The 22,375-nt window shown below is 39.1% G+C and overlaps 1 protein-coding gene across 7 annotated transcripts in view; it reads right to left on the reverse strand.

The window, feature by feature from the left end:
• LOC122888807 (glutamate receptor 3-like) overlaps positions 1-9,491 on the reverse strand; it is a 70,865-nt gene extending 61,374 nt beyond the window's left edge. For 4 of the 7 annotated variants that reach the window (XR_006380782.1, XR_006380783.1, XM_044223683.1 and 1 more), the window contains exons 1-2: positions 9,074-9,491; positions 8,531-8,689 (exon numbers count right to left, since the gene is read on the reverse strand). Coding sequence is in view for 5 of the 7 variants with exons in the window: in XM_044223683.1 (XP_044079618.1) it covers positions 8,531-8,689; positions 9,074-9,158 (244 nt within the window). In the remaining 2 variants the exon portion in view is untranslated. The remainder of the gene's footprint in view (positions 1-8,530; positions 8,690-9,073) is intronic. The other 3 variants (XM_044223680.1, XM_044223679.1, XM_044223684.1) reach the window with 2 other exon arrangements.
• Positions 9,492-22,375: the final 12,884 nt, after the last annotated feature.

The raw sequence follows: 22,375 nt of genomic DNA on the forward strand, positions 1-22,375 counted from the left end.
AAGAAATATCTGGACTAAACGCTGTGTGGTCAGTTCCTCTCTATAGTTGCCTGAGACAACACATGACGTCAGTTTGGCAGAATGATCACTCGTACAGAATACCGAGACGAAGAATGAAGAGGGATCAGTGGTACAGCAACATCACAAACTCTCACTTAATCTCATCTAGATCTCAGAGGCGTGGACAAATGCTTTACATTCCTCACAATTTCCTATTATTATTATTTTTATTTTTTAATAGAGGGTTCTGGTCTGGTCTGGTCTCGTGAGCATCTACCTCTCTCTGACACTACAAAACAGAAAAAACTTTCTTGGACTCAATGAATGAACAAGTTATCGGAAAATATAGATTCAAGAAAAAAGCCATTATGGATTTATGTGCTACGATCAGGAAATGTTTGGGTCGTGATACAGGTCCACAGGCAGAGAGCAGTGCACACATATAATCTATAGGCGCATTCTTTAGAAAAATTCGATAATTAAACATTTCCATCAGACAAGAACTCTGGCTCCATGTGGCTTGCAAGCGTTCTGAATCTTACTCCTCAGTATAAATGCTGGTTTCACAAAAGAGGCTCTATATAAGATGCTAGATCATTTTTGGTTTCACTTTGGTGAAATTGATCAGCCAGCCAGTTTATTTCATTGGCTGTTGATACTGTAGGGTTGTAAATCATTCCATTGCGCCTTACACATTGCATTTCATTTTGATGGAACAGCTAAGACGAAAACAGAGTGTAGACTATTAAGACAACACCGACTGAGTTTTTGATCAGCCTACATCTAACGACTCGGCACCAGCTGAGGTAAATCTCTCATGATTTTACTCCGTCTTTGAAAATTTGTCTGCGACAGTAAAATTGCTTGAAATGTCATTTGGTGTAAGGCGCAGCACCATTGACAGGGCCGGCAGTCACTGAACTAACAAGTGCAGGGAGAGTGTGTATTTCAGAGCAATGGGTGTTTGTTTCCGGGCTGTCAGACAAATGGGCTTTCAGTCCAATGGAACATTATTGGGGTTTCGGGATAATGGGTCATCGGAACAATGGCAAGGCACCAAGCCATGCTAGCAGCTCTGTGAGGTTGTACTTAGACTCAGCGGTGCTTTAAGCTAAATGCTAATGTTAGCATGCTAATATACTCACATGCTGATGCTGAGCAGACCAATGTTTACCACGCTAACATTTACTAATTAGCACTAAACACAAAGTACAGCTGAGGCTGATGTCATTAGTTTTGCAACCAAATTTGATGGCAAGCCATCCACTAGTTGTGGAGATACCTCAGTCAAAACCACAAATGTAAACCTGCAGGTGACACTACAGGAAACGTTCGAGGATCACCTAACTCGTTAGGATTCATCCTCTGGGCACCATGGATGTCTGTACAAAATTTCATGTCAATCCATCCAATAGTTGTTGAGATACTGACGTTGCCATTCATAGAGCCAAATACATTTTGCATAAATTGTGCATGAGCTTTTGAATATTGAGTCTTCACAGCATCTCATCTGGTTTGAGTTTAATAAGCTGCACTCATTCTACTGAAAGGCTTGTTAAGACCTGCTAGTTCACTTTCAACATAAAATCACAGTAAATTTTTGTTTTGAGATGGAAATCTGAATGAAAGCAAAGTGCGCATGGTTTAAATGATCTCTGTGTTATGACATTTAAGTGTTTCATATTTGTATCTACATTACAGTCTGCATTGTTGTGCAATTTGTCTCAGTTGACCAACCACAGAGAAAGTAGAGGGCATATAGAGACAGAAGCCTGAGTAGGTGTTTCTCCTCAGGCAGTGTGGTTGCATGTTGGCTGGAATTCCGTCTTCTCTACCGATTACAGCTTTGTGCAGTAAAAGCAGCATTTTCTTCCGTTGGGTTACCCCCTGCAGATACTCACTATACACAAAGTGGGCAACAGTGGTTGGATTAGCCCTAATCTGAGAAATACAACTGGATTCAGCCCACATGCTAAAACAACATGACAGAAGGAAATCTACAGCAGCGATGCACAGACAGAGCCTGTGGCTAGTGGAGTCTTGTATGGAAGAATACACTTAATTTTTCACTGCACCGCAGTAAAAGCGCTGCTAACACTCCACCTACACATGCTTTGCATATACTGCAAAAACATCATCCAAGGACCACTATTATAAGAGACAGAGGAATACAACATACTCAATTTAAAAAGGTTGTAATGCTGTAATGCTGCAGAAGACACTGGAGCATGGATTCATGTCAAAAATACATCAAGAAAATGCAAATGTTTGTGAATAAAGAGGAAAATTTGATGACTGTGTGCAAAGTAGTTTCAATTAACTCGATATAATATCAAAATTCATTCAAAATCATTTTAATCTATAAAATCTATTCATTTTACAGATTTAAATGAATTATAAAACACAACTCTTAACCTTTTCACAATTCATCAACTCTAAACATTCAACAACTGAGCTCATACTGTACAGGTTTTCCAAATGTATGAAAGCAGCTCCTTTATATTATTCACTGCCCGATGGCATCTTTGGTTTGCATTATTCTGTGTGGTTCACAGCTTGTTGTCCTTGGATAATCTCAGGTAACATTTAGTGGATAATAGCAGAGCTTTCAGAGGCAGCCTGGCTGAAGGACGTTGTGTAAGACTGCAACAAACTGCTGCAGCATCACTGTGGCTTGTCAGTAGTGATCACCGTCGCTCTGTTACAGCGCTGACATGTAAGCACATTCTGATGCACAGGATGAAAGACTAACTGCACATCTCCAGTGGCTTGCCCCTGAATCTATTCAGTGCTATTCCACCATTTTACAATATTTTGACCAGCCAGCATTGAGCGACTCAGTTTGAGAAAAACAAGAAATAAGATTATTTCTTACAATAGCCATGAGCCTGTTTACAGTGGTGTCTTCAGTCAACTGATATTTAAAGCCTCTATTGTAGTTATGGCCATTTCTTTAGCATCAGCCCTCCTTTGTTCAAAGAAAGCTAACGCATTTATGCGGCATGATGACCCACGATTGCTGTCTTGCCCCACAGCAATACAGCCGAAAAGCTCGTATTAAACTAAGGGTCAAACCATGTATTCATGTCAGTGAAACTATCAGTTAGAAAACGGCACTGCCTGAAACTGAAATGACTCTTTAGTTAGATAAAAACTATTCCAAAGACATTGTGAAAGCTTTTATGTTTTTATTATGCTTCCCCATGAGAACGCCATGACAAATCTGAGGATGAGTACTTGTCAACTTGGGGCAAGTCAACTGACAGGACTCTGGCTGCAGTAGCAGTACCTCAGATATTTTTATCAGTGTATCGTGATAAAAGGACATGCTTTTGGGTAAGTGTCTCTTTCCGTTGAAGGGCTCCCAAATCAAGAGGATCCATTTAAAGCTTTCAAGTGAAACACAAACATACAGGATGTCTGTTTGTCCAAATATCTGAGCAAAGGTGGTGAACATGTTTTTCATGCTGAACAAGTTTTGATAATTTAATTTAGGCGTGTAGCTTTAAAGCCAAGAGTCAACTTGTTTAGTCCTCTGATTATCAGTGACCTCTCTGACTCTGATGCTGCAATATAAAAAAGAACGGTTTAAATAGTCACTTATTGTATGATACACATTTATTATTCTGGCCAAAGAGTGTGGATTAAGACCGAAACTATCATGCATAATGCTCTCCCTCAGGCCAAACAATTTGACAACCTTGTCTCTGGTGCTCATGCATCATTCATGACTTGTCAGTTTAAATGAGTTCTCAGAGTTATGATGGACCAAGGTTGTTATATATTATTCTGTAACATACCAGCATGTTTGTTTTTCAACAGTAACTACAGCAAAAATTATGTAAAGCATTGTCAAATTGACATTTACCTTTAGATATTACAATATTTTCAAAAGCGCTAATGATCCAACTAGTGGAAACGAACTCTGATGAGCAATTTTTTTCTTCTTCCAGAAACCTCCCAGTTTCTAAAATGATGGCTCTCTGTGAGTTATTGTATTCGTAAATACTTAAAGGAGCAGTTAGACATTTTTTGAAATACGTTTATTTGATTGTTCGCCTACAGTTAGATGAGAGGAACAATACCACTTTCATGTGTGTATGTTAAATATAAAGCTATAGCCAGCAGCCGTTCAGCTTAGTTTAGCCCAAAGACTGGAAACAGGGGGAAACAGCTAGCTTGGCTCTGTCCAACTTTAACAAAATCCGCATACTCACTAATTAACATGTTATGTTTTTCGCTGGTTTCCTGGCAACCTCACAGAGATGATAAGACACCAGGAGGTGATTGCGTCTGGCCAAAAATTGTCTGGCACATAACCCCCCCGAAATACCACAACGTGTCGTCTTTACATTCAGATTTTCGTACAAATTAAACAATCAAGATCTAACATATTAATTAGTTAGCTTTAGGTGCTGGTAGGTGGATTTTGTTTCCTTTGGACAGAGCCAGGCTAGCTGCTTCCCCACTGTTTCCAGTCTTTGTGCTAAGCCAAGCTGTAGCTTCATATTTAGTGTACAGACATGAGAGTGGTCTTCTCATCTAACTCTCTGCAAGAAAGTGAATTAACGTATTTGCCAAAATGTCGACTATTCCTTTAAATAATGTATTGAATACTACACCATTGGAACATATAATGCAGTACACCAGCCAACTATGAACAATATGACTTTCACATCAGGCGGAGGTGATAATTTCCCTTTCCTACACAGCTTTTCTGCTTTACTTAAAACACATTATCTTGAAGTTGTTTAAATAACACGTTGGAATTTGAATGTGCCAATGTGAGCTGCTGCTGCTCCAACCCCTGCCTGCACTGTTTCTATGCAGATAACAAGGCAAAAAAAACATAATGGGATCATTTTAGCATCAATGTTGTAAACATACTTTTTCACTTGGTAAATTTGCATACAAGCATTGCAAAGAATGTCCTTATTTGGACAGCTTTTGAGTCAATGTAGTCACCACAGTCTTAATAATGTAAAACAAGAAGAACTAGAAGAGAAGAGGAGGAGGAGGAGGAGAAGGAGGAGGAGATCTGGCTACATAAACTGGTCTATGCTGCATTAGTGGGACTGTCCATTGCCTACACACTGAAGTGCTCTAACATTAGCCTCTGTCTGAGCAGCATCACACTGGTTGAGTCATAGCAGAGGGTGGATAGGTAGCTATAATAAAAGCTCTAATAAGAAACACATTTGATGAAATCAAATTGATCAAATTAAAGTTCATCTCTGGAAAAATTCTGGTCTGAGCAAATCATCCGGCTACCATCAGATTGAAAACATCTACTGTAACTAAATATGTGCTTGCAAATTACTCAGAAATTAAAATTTCAGAAATTTCAATTCATTTACAAACACTTTACACTCATGTAAATTAGAGTGAAGTATTGTAATACTAAACACAGACACAGTAAATGCTTTGGAAATAAAAAATATGAAAGGATCTGTTCCCACTGTCACCATATCCAATAACTATAATCCCACATGCACTTGGTTTAACTCCTCCCTAAATGTCTCCACTGTCTCTTCCTGCCCTGACCTCAGTCTTAATGGATATAACCTTCCCATTTCTGCATTTATGCACACAATCTGTCCTGGCCTGGGGCAAGGTGTCACATCAATGCATCCTGCAGCTTCACTCCAGCCAGCCACAAATTGGTGAACTAATAAACACAACAGCACAGTGAAGTTCGCTTTGTCGGAATCAATTCATTCAAGTTGCAATTGTTTGCTGCAATAATATAATTGGCTGTTTACAGGTTTCATATTTGTTTGTTTTTTTTACCTTTACAGCTGCAATGCAAGAATCATACTGAAGATTCAGTGTCTCTGGCCAGGGGAAGAGCCATATATTAGTAGAGAGGGACTGATATAGAGAAAATGAAAGCTTGGTGAAAATTGATTTTTCCATACTGGAGAACAAACTGGAGCCACACACACACTACTGCTGGACTATAGCCTTCCACCTATTGATCCACACTGCCAAAAACACAGTCATTTGCCATCAGGGATTTGTAACAATCATTATATACTGACCCAGCTAGAGGACAGCAGTGTTGTCCTGCTTTATTCCATTCACAATCCATAAAACAAAAACAACAAAAACAACAAAAAGTAATTCCTCTTATTTATACAGCTTATTTCAATAATTCACTTATTTCTTAACATAAAGTTTTGTAGACAATCCCCAAAGATCAAAAGCAATAAGCAGATTTAAAATCTCAGTCATCCTAACACTTGCTAATATTATCAAAATTAACGATGTGAGCAGTGGGAAAGCACTGCAATGACTAACCTGCATTTCTTGCCAGAATTGAAATGTGTCAAATCATAATCATCACATTCATTTGCTACATCAACACCTGCCAGGCAAGCAGGGCATTATGCAATCCAGACTACTAAAATAAGAATCGTGGAGTTTGGTGCATTTTCAAGCAGTGCCTTAGTCACAAGCTGGCCTGGCTGGTCTGCATAATGAGCTGCTCACTGGTCTTTTTCAACTGGGAAGCATGTAGCTTAGCTTGCATTAGTTTATCTCGCTAAAATTAATCCTCCTGATTATCTTGTTTTTTCCTCTTATCCTTTAGGAAGAAAAACCTTAAGCTTCTTTTTAAAAACAATGGATTCAGGTGTACTCAAAGTGAATCCTGGCTATGGTCTAAATCTTTAATAGGTGCATGTTCCAAAAATATACAGTAATTGCTTTTGTAATTCAACAGACCTCTGCGTTCCCTGTTTAACTCTACAGGGCTCCACATGTGGCAGGAATGCATCTTTTTAGTTCCCTACAAAAACTTGGTGGAAGATGAAACAACAATACATTTATTCTATCCTGTAGAATAAATGCATAGGACTCAAAACATGTATTGATATCCTATAAAGTGAAATTATTTGAGTGTGGCCAAAAGACAACCCATGGGTTAAAGATGACTGGAGTAAAAACAGCTCATTGACACTCTCACAAGAAATGTTTTTACTGGCTGAGTAATTTTACATAATGGCTTGCTTTTGACCTTCTTGCTGAGTAGGAGACTTTGTGCTTTATCCCTGATCTGGACAAGCCAAGCATGTAATATTACTTCCTTCCTCAGTAACAACTGCTGAAGAGCCCTTGAGCTAAACACTGACCCCACAGCCGCTCCAGTGTAATTACTCAGCAGCCGACAGTGCAAGGCTGTGGTCGAACTGGGCAGTGTCAAGGTGTGAGTGTGTGAATTTGTGTACACCTGCATCTCCCTGCAACTTCTCCCCAAGGCTGCTGCTTCTTCCCCGCTACACACTCACCGACAACTACATCACCTCAACAGCATTTAGCATTTTTATTATAGCCAAGCCCTAGATGTATGAAATACAATTGTGTTCAATTTTTCTTTCTTTTTCTTTGGCCTTTTTCTCACTTCATTACGTTCCACAGCCAATCTCCACGGCAGCTGACAGAGTTTGGAGAGCTGCAGCTGATCCTTAAGCGTGAAGTGTGAAGTGCAGTTGGTGGGAAGAAGGATAACAAATTAATTCTCCAGACAGAACTTGGTGCCCTACATGGCAGAAGAGTGACTGGTAGACCAATTATGAAGCCATATCACGCTCCACAGCCTTTCCTATCAAATCCATCACGTTTGTAGAGATGACTACATGGATTACACCATGTTACAGTTGATATATCGGGCTATTCATCCATCAAAAGTGTAGTCAGAAGAATTTACGCCACTGTGCTGCTGATATAACCTAATGTGATATCTTAAATCATTATCAAAGGGACTTCAAATAGCCTGATTTGGACCCAAACTTCGACAAATGGGTAACAGCCTAAAGATGGCTATATATTATTTGACTAGTGGTAACAAATGACAATTAGGAAGGCGATTTTTACCTTTCAAATATTCAACATAAGCCTAATTATCAAGGTGCAGAGGTGAAGATTTCTTTGGGGATGTTTTCATTTGACAGTGGAGAGACGGGAAAGTTTAAGGAGAAAGACGAGATCAAATGCAACAATTTGAATAATACAACCAACTTAACCGTAGCCACCACCACTATACACTTTGTAACTTGCAACCAAAGCCTTTATCTGATGTCACAGCCAGAAACTACAACCAGAACAGCAATGTTTGCTTTCCCCACTTTCAAGTACAGTCATCTCAGTGCTGCTCATCAGGAATTACTGAATTACTCAGTTTACAAAATCACTGTGTTTGGCCAATTACAGGCCATCATGTGCCATCATCCAGCTGGTGCATTGTGGATTACATGACTGAGAAGTTTGTGTATGAGGCCAGACACTTTTTTGGATTGGCCTGCCAATGAGACAATTACAGCAAATATTCCACATACTGTGTGTGTGTGTGTGTGTGAATGTTAGATTGGAGCCTGCTACTTCCGGATACAATTTGACCAAAATAATATAATTGCGTCATGGGTTATTTTTTTTTATTTATTTTTTTTTACCAAAATGAGGCTTTCCTGCTGTTCTTCTTCTTCGGAGAAAAATTCTTATTAACCAGTTTATACAGTGTATAACTACTCACAGGCGTGTGTGACGGAGAAACTGTTGGAGGACTCCAGGTTGTCAACATTGTAATTGAGGTGGAAGGGTTTCTCCGTCACATTCTGGTTGGTGTTATACAGCTGGACAGCAAACCTGAAGGCGCTGTGCTCCTGCACTGTAGAGCGCATGAACAGTCCACCTACAGGAAAGAAAATGTCACATTTAACAGCGCTCTAATGAGTTAATTCCCAACATACATGAAGAATGCACTTTTTATTCCCGCGATGAATGGGTCAGTTAATTTTAGGAAAGGAAGCCAAGAAATAAATATGATAGGCTACCACTCATTGAATAATGCACTGCGTATACTGAAACTCAAATTTTGACAATTTGGATCAACTCTATTTTTACCAAACCGCCTACAAAGACACGCAGGATCCCACAGCCTTTTGGCAGTATGAGAAGTGAACTTAGTAATGAATTATGCAAATAACCAAATCAGTGCGACTTGCGGAGACGTGTCCTATTTAGACTATGTGAACAAAGAAATGTATATGTAGTCAGAGTATCCCATTGAACTCACCAATGTTGATTTGATTTGGAAACCCTGCCAGCGAGTCCCCCCAAAAATACAAAACAAGGACTGTCGCTATTGTGCGAAGCCACATTTTTCCCCGAGAATTGAAATCAACTCCTGGTCTGGATGTGACAGAGGAAACGCAGGGAGAACCATGTACACGGGCTTCAACACAAAGAAATCCACAAGATGCGGCGGGTCTCTCTCACTCACTGAGTGCACCCACGTTGAATGTGTGCCAGCGCAACTGCAGCGCCAGCCCTCTGCTGCTGCTGCTGCTGCTGGAAACCTAAAGCCAGTGTTTTATCTCAAAGATGGTGGTGGTGGTGGTGGTGGAGAGGAAAAGCGCATCTCTTTCCTGTGGATAAGGACCACTGAAATGGGCCAGAAAGAGAGGAGAGGAGGAAGGGAGGGAGAGAGAGAGAGAGAGAGAGATGAGGGAGGGAAGGGGGGCGTTTATCAAACTTGGTCTGACGTTGAATTATAATAAGAGCAGCCTGCCGTCTTCCTCCTCACGTCACTGCAGAGTTGGTGTTTGAGGCGGTGTAGCCTCTGCTGGGTTTGGTGGGAGCAGCACACACCAGCTTCTAGCCAGTATGGACACTGCTGACTTGTGAGTGTGTGTATGTACTGTCTGTATACAGGCCATGTAAGTATCTATCTATCTATCTATCTATCTATCTATCTATCTATCTATCTATCTATCTATCTATCTATCTATCTATCTATCTATCTATCTATCCCTTTTCTCAAATATATCTTGTCTCCCTGTTGTGTTCGGATGTGTAGCAGCACTCATGCAGCAGCAGTCCTGCACATAGCAGCATAATCTTAGGCTGTCCCCTGCAGGTGTTTGATTGCAGATACTGTAGATGTGGGAGCTAATGCACTGATTTATCACTGTTTAATCACTGGTTGCCAAGTGGCCTAACTAATGCTATATATTAGTATCCTAATTGACTTACTTGTGTTAAGTCATAACACATCATACTATAGGGGTGTGTTTGAATGTGTTCAGGGTTTGAGTTCTCAGTGGTAAAACCCTAAATGAAAAACCAATAACAGGGGCATAAAATATTTTTTCTCTGCTGTAAATTTCCCAGATAATCTACAGTATGTATTTAATTCATCATTGAGATGTACTAAAAGGTAAATTTTGCCACTAACATTGATGAAAAGACATTTCAACATGATAATAATGTGCAATTGAATGTACATTACTGACACGTGGAACAAAGGTCAGTTTCTGTGGTAAAAGATCAGTGCAGAGCATATGAATGTCACTGTTTGCATCTTTATACACATTCAGGCACAGTGTCATATTGTTGTCAGTGTTAAGAAAGTTTTGCATTAGCCAGCAGGACCCTGACTCACAAAATACAAAATGTGATGAGATGCCCCAAGTTATCAGCAATATTAACTGTTGATAAACATTAGCTCTTTAAAACTGGCTGTGTCTCAGACAGAAAGCAGAGTCTACAATGGAGGGATCAGTGCAGACAGAGTTTTGAGTTTGTAGAGACTTAAATTGTTTGTGGTTTAACATGATCCATCCAATTATTACACCATCAACTTGACAAGAAAGTTGTGCTCTGCCTGGCAATCAGACTCGCACGAGAGGAATGGGAATCACTGATACAACATCACCGCACCAGCAGCGCAGCATGCAGCCATCTCTAGCACCTAACAAGTTGATTGCCCGGTAATCTATGGCCTTAAAACTTAACGATGTCAGTGAACCCACAGCTATTCTCAAAAAGGCTCCAGTAATGAAGAGCTGGATACAGTTCTACTAAAGCAGCTCTGCTTGATTTGGTGTAAATGCCACAAACTTGATGCTATCTCTTTTTGTTTTCTTACTGATTCTTATTTAGAACATTGCAGCTGTATTTACTTCTGTCTAAATCAATAGTCTACAGCCTGTGCTTAATGCAGCATCTACAGTTTTACTAAATCACACCGCCAGAGTAAGTTTACAGGTGATTTTCAGTCTTTCATAGTGCTTTTTATTATACTGTAGTTTATAATTTAAAGGACATTCTGTACTCCACGCTGCAGTGCTGTACAGGAATGGAATTTAAAGTTATTGAACAAAATTTTTAAGGACTACCACTCTTCTGCCTTAAGTTCACTCTGTAATCATTTATCTATTTCAAGACATTAAAGTCAAATCGCTTTATTCACTCCAGTATTGCTTACTCACTGTGGATGACTCTTACATTCCATTAGATTTACTGAGCAATACAATATCATTTATGTTCACTGAGTGTGATTTGTTGGAACAGGGGTGTATGTGTGCATTATGTATTCAGATATATATAGAGTATATGTGTGCTAGAGTGGTAGAAATCATTACAGCTTCCTACTTAGACTGCTGCAAAACCAGCACAGCAGAACGGGCCACAGAGTCTGGTGCTTATTGATCTGGATGTGATTTAATGCTTGGCATACAACTCTAATCTTTCACAGGACACAGCAAGTAGAGCAACTGCACTATAATTAAGTTCAATTTCATGAATGAAAACAATGTCTGGATGGTATGACCTTTTCGCAGACATACAACACTGTTATGTTGTTTGTAGTTATGAGTTCCCTGCCACTTGAAATATGATCCAATTAGTTTCAGTCAACTTAAAGGTGGGGTATGCGATTCTGGAGAAATCCAATACCATGACAAATACCATGATATAGAGCGAACAATGACACAGTAAGTAATGTAACTAACGTTAGCTAGGTTGTCGGTTAGCTTAGCTAGGTTGTGGGTTAGCAAACTGTCGATACAGTTGCTCCTGTGAAGCTAACAGCCAGAGAGGACCAGACGGTTTCCCAGAGCAGCACAGCAGCTCCAGACAGCGATACTCACAACTCTCCTGCTACTATAGCTAGCATCACAACAACAGCATATTTTGGCAAACTAGAAAGTAAGCTGAATGTCCGTGGGCAAGTCATTTAACGTTACCTGACACACACATCATGACTGGAATAGTGTTATGTGGCCCGGTCCGAGCCACTTTGTTTGTTTCCCATTTACAGAGCCAGGGCTGTGTACAAACACCAGAGTTTTTTTCAGTGCGCACACAGAACGGACAACTAGCGGACTGTGAGGACATGTTCGCGGAATTTGACAAAAAGACGTGTATTTGATTAGAATCGCATACCCCACCTTTAAACATAAACTCAGATTGTTTAAATGAAGTTCTTGCAAAACATGCAAGAGGAGTCAGTATATCAACATCTAGTACATACAAAAGTATAGCCCAAAGTACAGCCTGCAGTAAGCTACACTTAAATTACACTAAACTGTCCATGCTGTTGAACCAGATAAGGGACTGTATGAAAATTATTGGTGTGGTGAGGGGGGCTGTACCTTGTGTTCATAAAGACGAGAAAAAAATAAAAGTAGAGAGTGGCCTCCCCAGCTCTCCCGAAAAAGTCAAACTACCATACCTTTGGTCAAAAGAAAAATGACAATACCCTCCCCCTTTCTGACCCCTCCCTCCCGATCATTTTCATACAGTTCCTAACATGCCTGACACAAGCACATTTCTCAGCAGAGATAAGATACTTTGCTGCAATAAATGTATCACTTAACGCGTTATTAAGAATGAAGATGATATATTAGCCATTTTTATTATACCATTCTCTCTGCCTCTTAATGAGTTGGTTTGATGGTGCAATTTATGCCAGTGTGACTTTGCAGCCTCTACAGCTGCATACTGACTCTCTGGTTTCAGTAAAAGACAGTGACTTTCAGGATAACACAGTTTCCCTCAGTGAGAAGTTCCCGTGCAGATATCTGACAGCATTTCAATAAGTGTTAAAGGTCTTAAGGAGAGCATTCAGGTTACCATTGAATTGCCTCCTCTGCACACCTTGGGCATGCTTCCCACTTCCCACCGTGGCAAATGAGATCTGCTGAGGGAGTCTCTCACTCTCTGTCTGATACACAACCTCTCGCAAGATTCAACTGAGTGTAAATGTCAGAAGGTCTTACCAGAACTTCCTGTGGAGTAAAAATGCTCCAAAACGCTAACATGATGATATACAACAAACCCCTGCGAGTTAGTGAGATACAGTGCAGACAAACACGAGTACTGTTTTAAGTGATTGTAGGTTGTTTTTAAAATAGTAGAATGTGTCTACTGTGCAACGTAAAACCAAGCACAGATCTCAACAACTGTTCAGTCACTTGTCAATACCAATCTATCAAAGTCTGTGAACTTTACTTTGTTTTATATATAGCAATTGCTTGTTATAACCCACAGAAATATGCACACAAGTTGTAAGCCTGAGGGAGCAGAGTGGCCTAAATACAGGCATATCCAGTGTTACACGTAGCAGTGTTAACAGAGAGCACACAGTTACAATCAGACACATCAGCCATCCACAGTAATTAAGTCATCAAAAAGGCAACTGATTTTTACTCAGTTGTAATCATTCTTTAAAATTCTGTGTGAGCATTTGTCAAACAGATATGAGATGCTAACATAAAAATAAAAAATTGCTCAGGCTCTCAGATAGGCACTGTGCAAGTGTCATATTATTATAAAAAATGCTCTTTTACAGCCATTAATTTTAGCAAAGTAGGATCTGATGTAGGATCTGAATACACAGTATATTCATTTATATGCTTTAGGGATTGGAACTTCACTTGTTTATTTAGTCAAAGTCTCTGTTTTAGTGTCATTACTCAGTGCTGGAACCTGTGAAATTGGTGGTGGAACTTTGCAGGCACGTGTGTGGCTCTGCATTTCACATTTAAGATACCATTAGGGCCAAAGTCTGCTGGGAGAATTGAAAAGTGCACAGCAGAAATGCTTTGATGCATGCGCAACCTAATTTTCCTTGGGATGATAACATAAATTATGAGGGTTGACACTGATTAATTAACGCAGAGACATCCAGTTGTAAACAATGTCTTCAAACTCAAACTGTGAACTGTGTATCTAGTGCCATAGTTTATTTTTGGTCAGGGATCAGGAGATAGCAAATACAGTCTAATAAAGTGTGATAACATGTTGCTCTCCTGGATGCTCAGCAGATCAGACTGCAGCAGACTTTGCTTTAATATCACAACTTTCATTCTGCCTATATCATACACAGAAAGGAAACCTGAGGGAATAGTGTGTGAAGTGGATTAACTGGGATTAATATTTCATGTGCCAAAACCAAAACCATGGATAGTATGTAGCATGCCTGCCTGCCTGGCAAAGTGGCTTCCAAGAGAGGTTTTACTTGTACCTAAACAATAAAAGTAATGCCCGTAAAATTCTTGAGAAGAAATGATGATATTGTACTTTGTGTTATGGTACCCAGGGTCAGGGTTGCAATAAGTGGTCTGAAGCTCCCCAGAAAGGTCAGGAGATAAAAAGAGCATGCCGAGTGCTATAAAACTCCACAATAAAACCTTTCATGTTTCATTCTCCTAAGGCTTTCCTGTAAAATGCCTGCATTTATGGCTCAACATAGAGCTTCAGCAACAGTAAATGCTCTGAGCCTCTCAACGTGCCACGTCTTACAACGCAGGCTGTCGTTTTATTGTTCTTCCCTTAGAGCTTGTCTGTTTCATCTTCACCATTCAAATCGTATTTTATGATGTGTTTTACTTTTCGCAGGTTATCTCATCATTAGAGGCAGTTCTGATGCTATTATACGGTGGTTTATGTTTCAGGCCCAAAACAAATGTGTTTATGAGCAGAAACAAACAGAAATACCACTCAGGAATTACAAGCAGACAGACCAGATAGAGTGATAATTTCAAGTGTACAGAGCCAGTGAGTTCATCAGTATGGGAGTTTGTTACAGTGTTGAATACAGAGGCTGCTGTGTTTCAGTGGGGGCAGAGGGATGCAGGGAGCAGCTGAGTGGACAAAAGACAGATGTGTCCTACCATGACACCGGTTTTAGCTGACAGCTCTGAGTAATCACTCCGTTACAGTGTGTCCACAGCAGAGGATGTCTCTATGTTTGACCTACAGGTGATAGCTACAGAACCATCTGGAAGATGGAAACACAATATAATTTATTATTATAATGTCTGATTTTGTCCTTTTTTCAGTCCTCTACTAGATTTCAGCTCACAACTCTACTTGCGATAGCAAATAGATGTCACTTTATTTTAAGGAGTTACACGCAAGACAGGTCACATGTCACAAGATCTTTTAATCTATTCACAAGTTCACAAATCTTTTTCCTTTGAGGTTATTTTCATTTCTTTTCATTCATCGGTTTAGAATATCCGACTTTGGCAAGGGTCGTATGTGTTACAATGCAATTTTGGTCAGAAGGAGACAAATTCATGACTTATATCACTAATTGTTCCTATGTATCACTTCATATGTAAGAGTTGCTCTATGTGCCTAAACTCCTATGAAGAAAATATTGTGACGACAAGAGTCTATGCCATGCTAGCAGCTCTGTGAGGCTGTACTTAGGTGCTTTGAGCATCTTAGCATACATATGCTAATTAGCTTTTATTACAAAGTACAGCTGAGGATGATGGGAATGTCATTAGTTTTGCAAGTATTAAGTCACAAACCAAAGTGTCGGACAAATTGAAATTCTGACATCATGGCACTACATGAAAACTCAGGGGATCACCAAAGTGATTACAAATCATCCTGAGGGGGACGTGAATGTCTGTACCAAATTTCATAGCAATCAATCCAATAGTTGTTGAGACATTTCACTCAAAGCCACAAATGTGAACATCATGGTGACGCTGGAGGGAAAGTGGGAGGGAATAACTAACAGACCGATCGACAGACCGACCGAAAAACAAACCTGTCAATAAAGAAAGACACTTTTTGGGAAACACACTTACTGGATTCACCTGTCCAGTGAAAAAATTCAGAGCACTTACATTTTGCCTCAGTTATTTATTCAGTGCACAATAGTGCATTTTAGTCCTGCAGCAAACAGTTGATTTAGTGAATGGAACAAATTTTGGCCCAGTCTTGAAAATATTCGCACAGGCAGCATAATTCACTAAATACTGGACAAACAGTGTTGATCACAGTGTTTATGGGCCTAATGAAGAAACTAAACTGTGTATATGCCACCTGGCAAATTTACTGCAAAGATAATTACCAAGCTGTGTGCACTACTGCTCAGTGATAGTGGTAAGCTAAATACAGTAAATTATGTGTATATGCCTTCATAAAGTATTCTTAGGTGTTACAGCCTAAATCTAAACTGTGAATTTGTATAAATCTCTATACTGTACATTTAGGAGAATACAGGTTGGAGCTCTGCCATGAAAGGACTTTTAGATAATTAAGAGGATTTTAAAATCAATTTGAAATGTGCTGAGAGATAGTGTTAAGAGGCTTTAACAAGACATATATGAGTCTTAGTACGGAGACTTTGCTTGGAGCCTGAATTTCAAACAAACTGAAGATGATTTATGGATGACTGTGTTACGCAAGTAGAAAGTGCATCACAATAATCTAAACAGGATCTGACAAAGGCATGAGCAAGAATGAGAAAATCCTTGAATAACCCAGCTAAAGCTCTGATATGACCTCCAATGAAAACCCGGGATGACTTGAGAGATACTGCAGCTGATCACAGTCACTCTCCATCCATCCTCACTAAGCCTGAGCACATCTGCAAACAAATAATGGGGCAAAATCCAAAACTTCAAATGCTGATACAGACTCAAAACTGCAATCACAGCTCGTGTTGCATATAAAAGGCATTCAGAACTGAACATGTATTTGAATGAGATACTGTATTTCTGTTTTACTTTTCAATACAATTACCAAAAAAACAGCAAATTATCACCTCACTTTGTATGTTTTGCAGAAGGGCCCAGTAGCTAGTCCATCATTGCTGAGGACGTGGATTCAGTCTAGGTCCCTGTCAGATGCTAATGAGTTGAGTGTTGGACATGCTCTCCCATTCAGTAGAGATCTTGTAACTAGGGTTGCAACTAATGTTTATTTTCATTACCGATCAAGCTGCTGATTATTTTCATGAATCATCATTCAATTGTTTTGTCTATAAAATGTCAGAAAACTGCCCATTATAATTTCCCACAGCCCAAGGTGACCTCTTCAAATGTCTTATTTTGTCCAACCAACAGTCCAAAACTCAAAGGTATTCAGTTTACTATCATGTACGACAAAGAAAAGCATTATATCCTCACATTTGAGAAGCTGGAACCAGCAAATGTTTGACATTTTTTGACTAAAACGATTATTTATCAGAATAGTTGCCAATTTATTCTCAGCTCTAATTGTAACAACACAATATTGCTAGCTACTCTCCCAAACTGAGAGCCTGATGTCCTAGGTTTCTATCTGTTCTATGATAAATTTGCTGTAAACTCTTTGATCTCCATTTACTTAACATCGCTCATAAAGAATACAGATATTGATACAGACAGCACAATCTATAACATGGTAGGAAAATCACAAGTTTAAGCTTTATTACCTAAAAGATCCCACTGCATCCTCATATAACATACAGATGTTACCTCCAACCACAGGCCACAGTTTGTAGTCAGCTTTTTACTCCAAAACATACTGTACAGACAGTTTTGCATTGAGATAATCTGAGTGTTCGTAAAATGAGTATAGGTGAGTTTATCTTCCACCTTATATGTCCTAAACCAGCTCAAGCATGTGTTGAAAGAAGGGAAGCTCGAGGCAATGTTTTTATGTAGAGGAATGAATCACAGTGCTTTGCAATCATTAGGCTAATTTCTTCAAGTCAAAAATGGAAAGGTATTCATTGTTTGCAGATGGCAGAATTGCTTCAGCGTACCACTATTTCTATTCTTCTTGACATGATGAAAAACTGTGATAATACCTAATTGAAAAGAGTCTATTCCACTAGGGGGAAAAGTCCACTTGTCCATTACTATACTGAGCATGTAATTAAACTCATATAGCAGTCCTCTCAAACAAAGTGTCTTTGGAAGAACTGAATCAAAATTGTATTTTGTAGAACAGATTGCTCGCAAATGGAGAAAATGATTCAATGAAAGTCTAAAAATCTGGTAATTAGGAAGTCTTATTTGAACAGCATGTTGGTAACCAGAGGGAGCTAAGGTGCAGCAGCACAGAGGAATATTAATGGAAATTTGATTAAATATCCCCACGTCTTACTGAATATCCCACAGGCAAAGCGCTTACAGAACAAAACAAATTAGCCTGGTAATTTTAATTATCGATATTCTGTTTTCTTGCATTCCTTGTCTCTTTTTCTGCCTGATGAGATCTCAGCAACAGATGTTTCAAAGGACAAAACTAACATTAGACTTTCTGCCCTTTGGCTGACTTTCCATTGATATTCTCCATAGTTCACCTCTAAAACTTTTTTCCACACACACTCAGGAGCAGGATATTTCATAATTTAACGTTTCACTGTTACGTAAAATATTCAATTACAATTTTCAGAAAACAAATTGTGAATATGGCACAAGTGCAAAGCATTTTTTGAAGGCGGTGTTTACTGCCAACATTTCACTATGATACAAACACGAAGAAATGGGACCTCTGATGTTTTTTTAAATGCATATGAATGCTAAAACTAAGATGGTGAACAGGAGATTTTTATATATATATATATATATATATATATATATATATATATATATATATATATATATATATTTATATATATTTATCTATATATATATTTATATATATTTAAACTGAGGGATTCACACTATTTTTCTTACATAAGATGATCTAAGATATTTTAAAACAGGTGGGCTGCAAGTCTGCAAGGGAAAAACAGGTACAATATTGAAAAGTTTTTGATAACTGAATGAGAAGATGAGTGTTCTTATGGTTCATTTGAAAAACTAGCATTAATAAAAAGGGCATGTCAAATAATTTTCACATTTGTTGACCACATAAGTCAATACATATGTCAAGAAAAATGACCTGCACACCCACTCAATCCATATTTTCAGCGGATCCAGGCCTGGATTGAAACTGTTTAAGAAAACTTGTGGACTGAAGCTCCTGTGCAGGTGTTGACATATGTTGATTTAAACAGCTTAGTTTAAACCCACAGTGACGTGCACATAATTACGCTGCTGCTTCCAAATGAGTCACTAATCATAATTCTAATAAAGTGATTCCACCTCAGCAAAAGTGTCACTAATCATGAGTTTAGTAAAGTAAGTCCATCTCTTTTGCCGGTAAAACAACAGGTAAAACACATGCAGGCCAAGATAGTATCCTTTACATGTGTTCATTCATTCATGTGTCTAGTAAACAGCACTGACATTTCACAGCTGCATTCCAAATTACACTGATCGCCCCAAAGGGAAACTGCAATTATAGCTCCAAACAAGGTGACTGATTGGCACAGGTGGAGACTTCAACACGCATTGGATGACGACATGTTTACTGTTACAAAAAAGAAGCCATGTGTTGAATATCACTTTTATTGATCTGAAATGTTAAAATAAATTAAAAAGTGTGAGAAAACTCTACTATAAAGGTACTGTATTGTAATTTATAATGGCAGTACACATCAGAAAGGTAGACCTGCTTGGACTCGATCTGCCCCAAAATAAAGACTGATAAGTACGATAATGATGAAATAGTGGAGTTCAAGAGTATTTTATCATCTCTTTCTGTCGGTGCTCAGAGGTCATTACAGTATATCACTTATCACACTCACTATCACATATATCACACCAAAAAAAATTAAAATTCTACCTCATTTACACCTACTACAGGAAAATGGCTTAAAGTGTTGCTGTAGACTGAAGATTGGAGTTCAGTCCTCTGCAACCCCCAAACAATGCCCCACATTGCCTGCATCTATAAATAAGATTACTTGGCTGCCTTTCCTCACACTGCTCCTCCGTGGCTGCTACCCTACCCTGTAGCATGTCCTGCCACAGCAGTGCACAACCATCCACCAGGCTCTGATGCCGCATGCAGCACTGGTGGCCGACACCCCTGACTTACTGGATCACATCAACCTCACGCACCGCTTCAAGTTTTGCTCTGACCTCAGGATGTGGACTAGGCCACAGTAGCCAAGACGCTGCGTTGGACATGTTTGTTTGAAACAGTTTAGATTCTAAATCCTAAATGTTATCTTCATCCGAGGACTGAGGATGTGATGTTTTTTGTAACATGTAATCCTCTAATCTAAAAACAACTGCGCAGGAGTTAGCGTTCCAGAGTGACACATACAGTAGAGTTATTAAAGTTATTAAATATTAGAGACAGCAAATAATAAGGCAGATTATTGGGATGTTTGAAAAACAGCTATAATGTCCTTGAGAGAATATCTAGTGGAAAAAATTTAGGGATTTTTGCAGCATATTCCAGTCACTGGCTGTAGCAAACTTGAATGAGGACTGGCCCCAAGAGGACTCGACTTTGGGGACATGGCAAAGTGTGACAGAACATTTCGCAGGAGGGGGATTAAGTTTTCACAACACTTCAGACATGTGAAGTTTGACTTGGCCAGATAGCAATGCAGAAAACATGGCTTTCCGAGTGAGGAACACAGGTGGAAAACCTGACAGCAAAGAGTAAAGCAACAAGCTGTGTACGGTGCTCTGTATTCGTGCCTTGAATATCACATGCTGGTCATATCTGGACCTTGGAGAAGCTTTGCAAAGAGCACCTGACCTCTGGAAGACATTTCTCAATGTGGTGGACGACACAGCACTCTTTTTCCAATCCTAAGGTATTCATGAGAATAGGTATCTATGTGTTATGTCATAAATATTTGATGAACGGTTTAGCAATAATAAGGCCATTAATCATTTCTTGAAAATAAACCAATACCATCAAGCGAAAGGGCAAAATTATTTCCACAGCATCCAAACAGTGGAAAAAACCTGCAGGTTTGGGCATTTTGTTTCTACCAGAAAAAGAAGTATAGGACTGAGTCTTGACGCAGACACTTGATGACAGACAGGGCCGATGACAGCAGATGTTCTGATTTGACACACTGCACTGTGACAGCACAGTATCAGCCTCAGAACCAGAGGGAGGAGGGTTCAAACACAAGCACACGACAGTACTTTGCAATCGATTGATTAAAAAAACAGCGATCAGTGAAGCCAGAGTCACAGATCTGGTTTAAGGTCAGTGGTAATGTTACAGCAAACATAAAAATGTCATACAGCAAATGTATATATTTAAGAAAAACAGTTATTGGTTTGCTCATGACACTCTTGCCTGAAATTTCAAACTCATTGAAGTGCAACACACATTTTTAGTGGCTTCAGACTCCATGTTAGTGCTGCTTGGAATCAGTGTATATGTAAAAACACAGTTGGTTGACACTCACTTGTTTGTTTGAACCACTAATTTTACATGCCACTAATTCTGAATTAATAAAAATCCTTCGGGTGCTTATTGACTGGTTTTTATTCCCTCATTTATTTCATGTCTTGTCTGGATTGCGATGCTCTACTAAATTATTCATCAGTTAACCACGCCGTTGTCTGGCTGCTGTGCAATTCTCTCCACACTGCTGAGGCAATGAAGATGTATAAATGCATTTATTCAGGCTGTATCAATCTGCTGTACCAATCATTTTTGCCACACTCATGGGACAAAGCAAAGATTTTGCTTCAACCTGACAGTTTTTCACCAGACATGTTTCCTGTTCAGATTGATTCAAGATTTAAGAGCACGGATAGATAGTAGATTACTTTTGACTACATGTGCTCATATCCACCCTCACTCACTGGCCTATTTAAAAGGCCACTGTCTTCAATAATATTCCAATGAAGAAACTGCACTGGAAATCGCTGCATGTGCTGCTCTCACCTTTGACAACATCGCCCTCTGCTGGTTTTGAACTGCACATGAGGACACATGATGTGCTTTTAATTCTTTTTCTTTCTTGCAGTGGGCCTACTTGAACATTGGCTACCATGACTCACAATTATTAATATTACAGTGATATTGATATGAATGTATGATGTTAATGTATAATGTGATGTAAAGTACATCACACAGAAAGACAGATGGTCAAAGATGGATTGATAGAAAGATGGATATTAAATTTGCTGGCACATTCCTTTAAAATAATCCATCATGATCCATGTAGGTTTAAACCATACATAATTCCTGTCATCGATGACATTATTGATTTTTGTATCAGAGGCTTAATATACAATACAATACAAATGAAAATATTCTCGTGCTGTTTTGCAAACTCTCACGCACCAGATATAAGCAATATTATTCTTTTAAAAAGTTAAATTTGATGCATTCACCCTCTGCTTGTCATGATGAATCACCTCTCCAGCAACCTTGTAAATGATTTTTTGATCCTTTCAGAAAATAGAATAGGAAAGTCTAGACTTAT

Source organism: Siniperca chuatsi, linkage group LG14 (genome assembly GCF_020085105.1).
Source record: "Siniperca chuatsi isolate FFG_IHB_CAS linkage group LG14, ASM2008510v1, whole genome shotgun sequence".
Lineage (NCBI taxonomy): Eukaryota > Metazoa > Chordata > Actinopteri > Centrarchiformes > Sinipercidae > Siniperca > Siniperca chuatsi.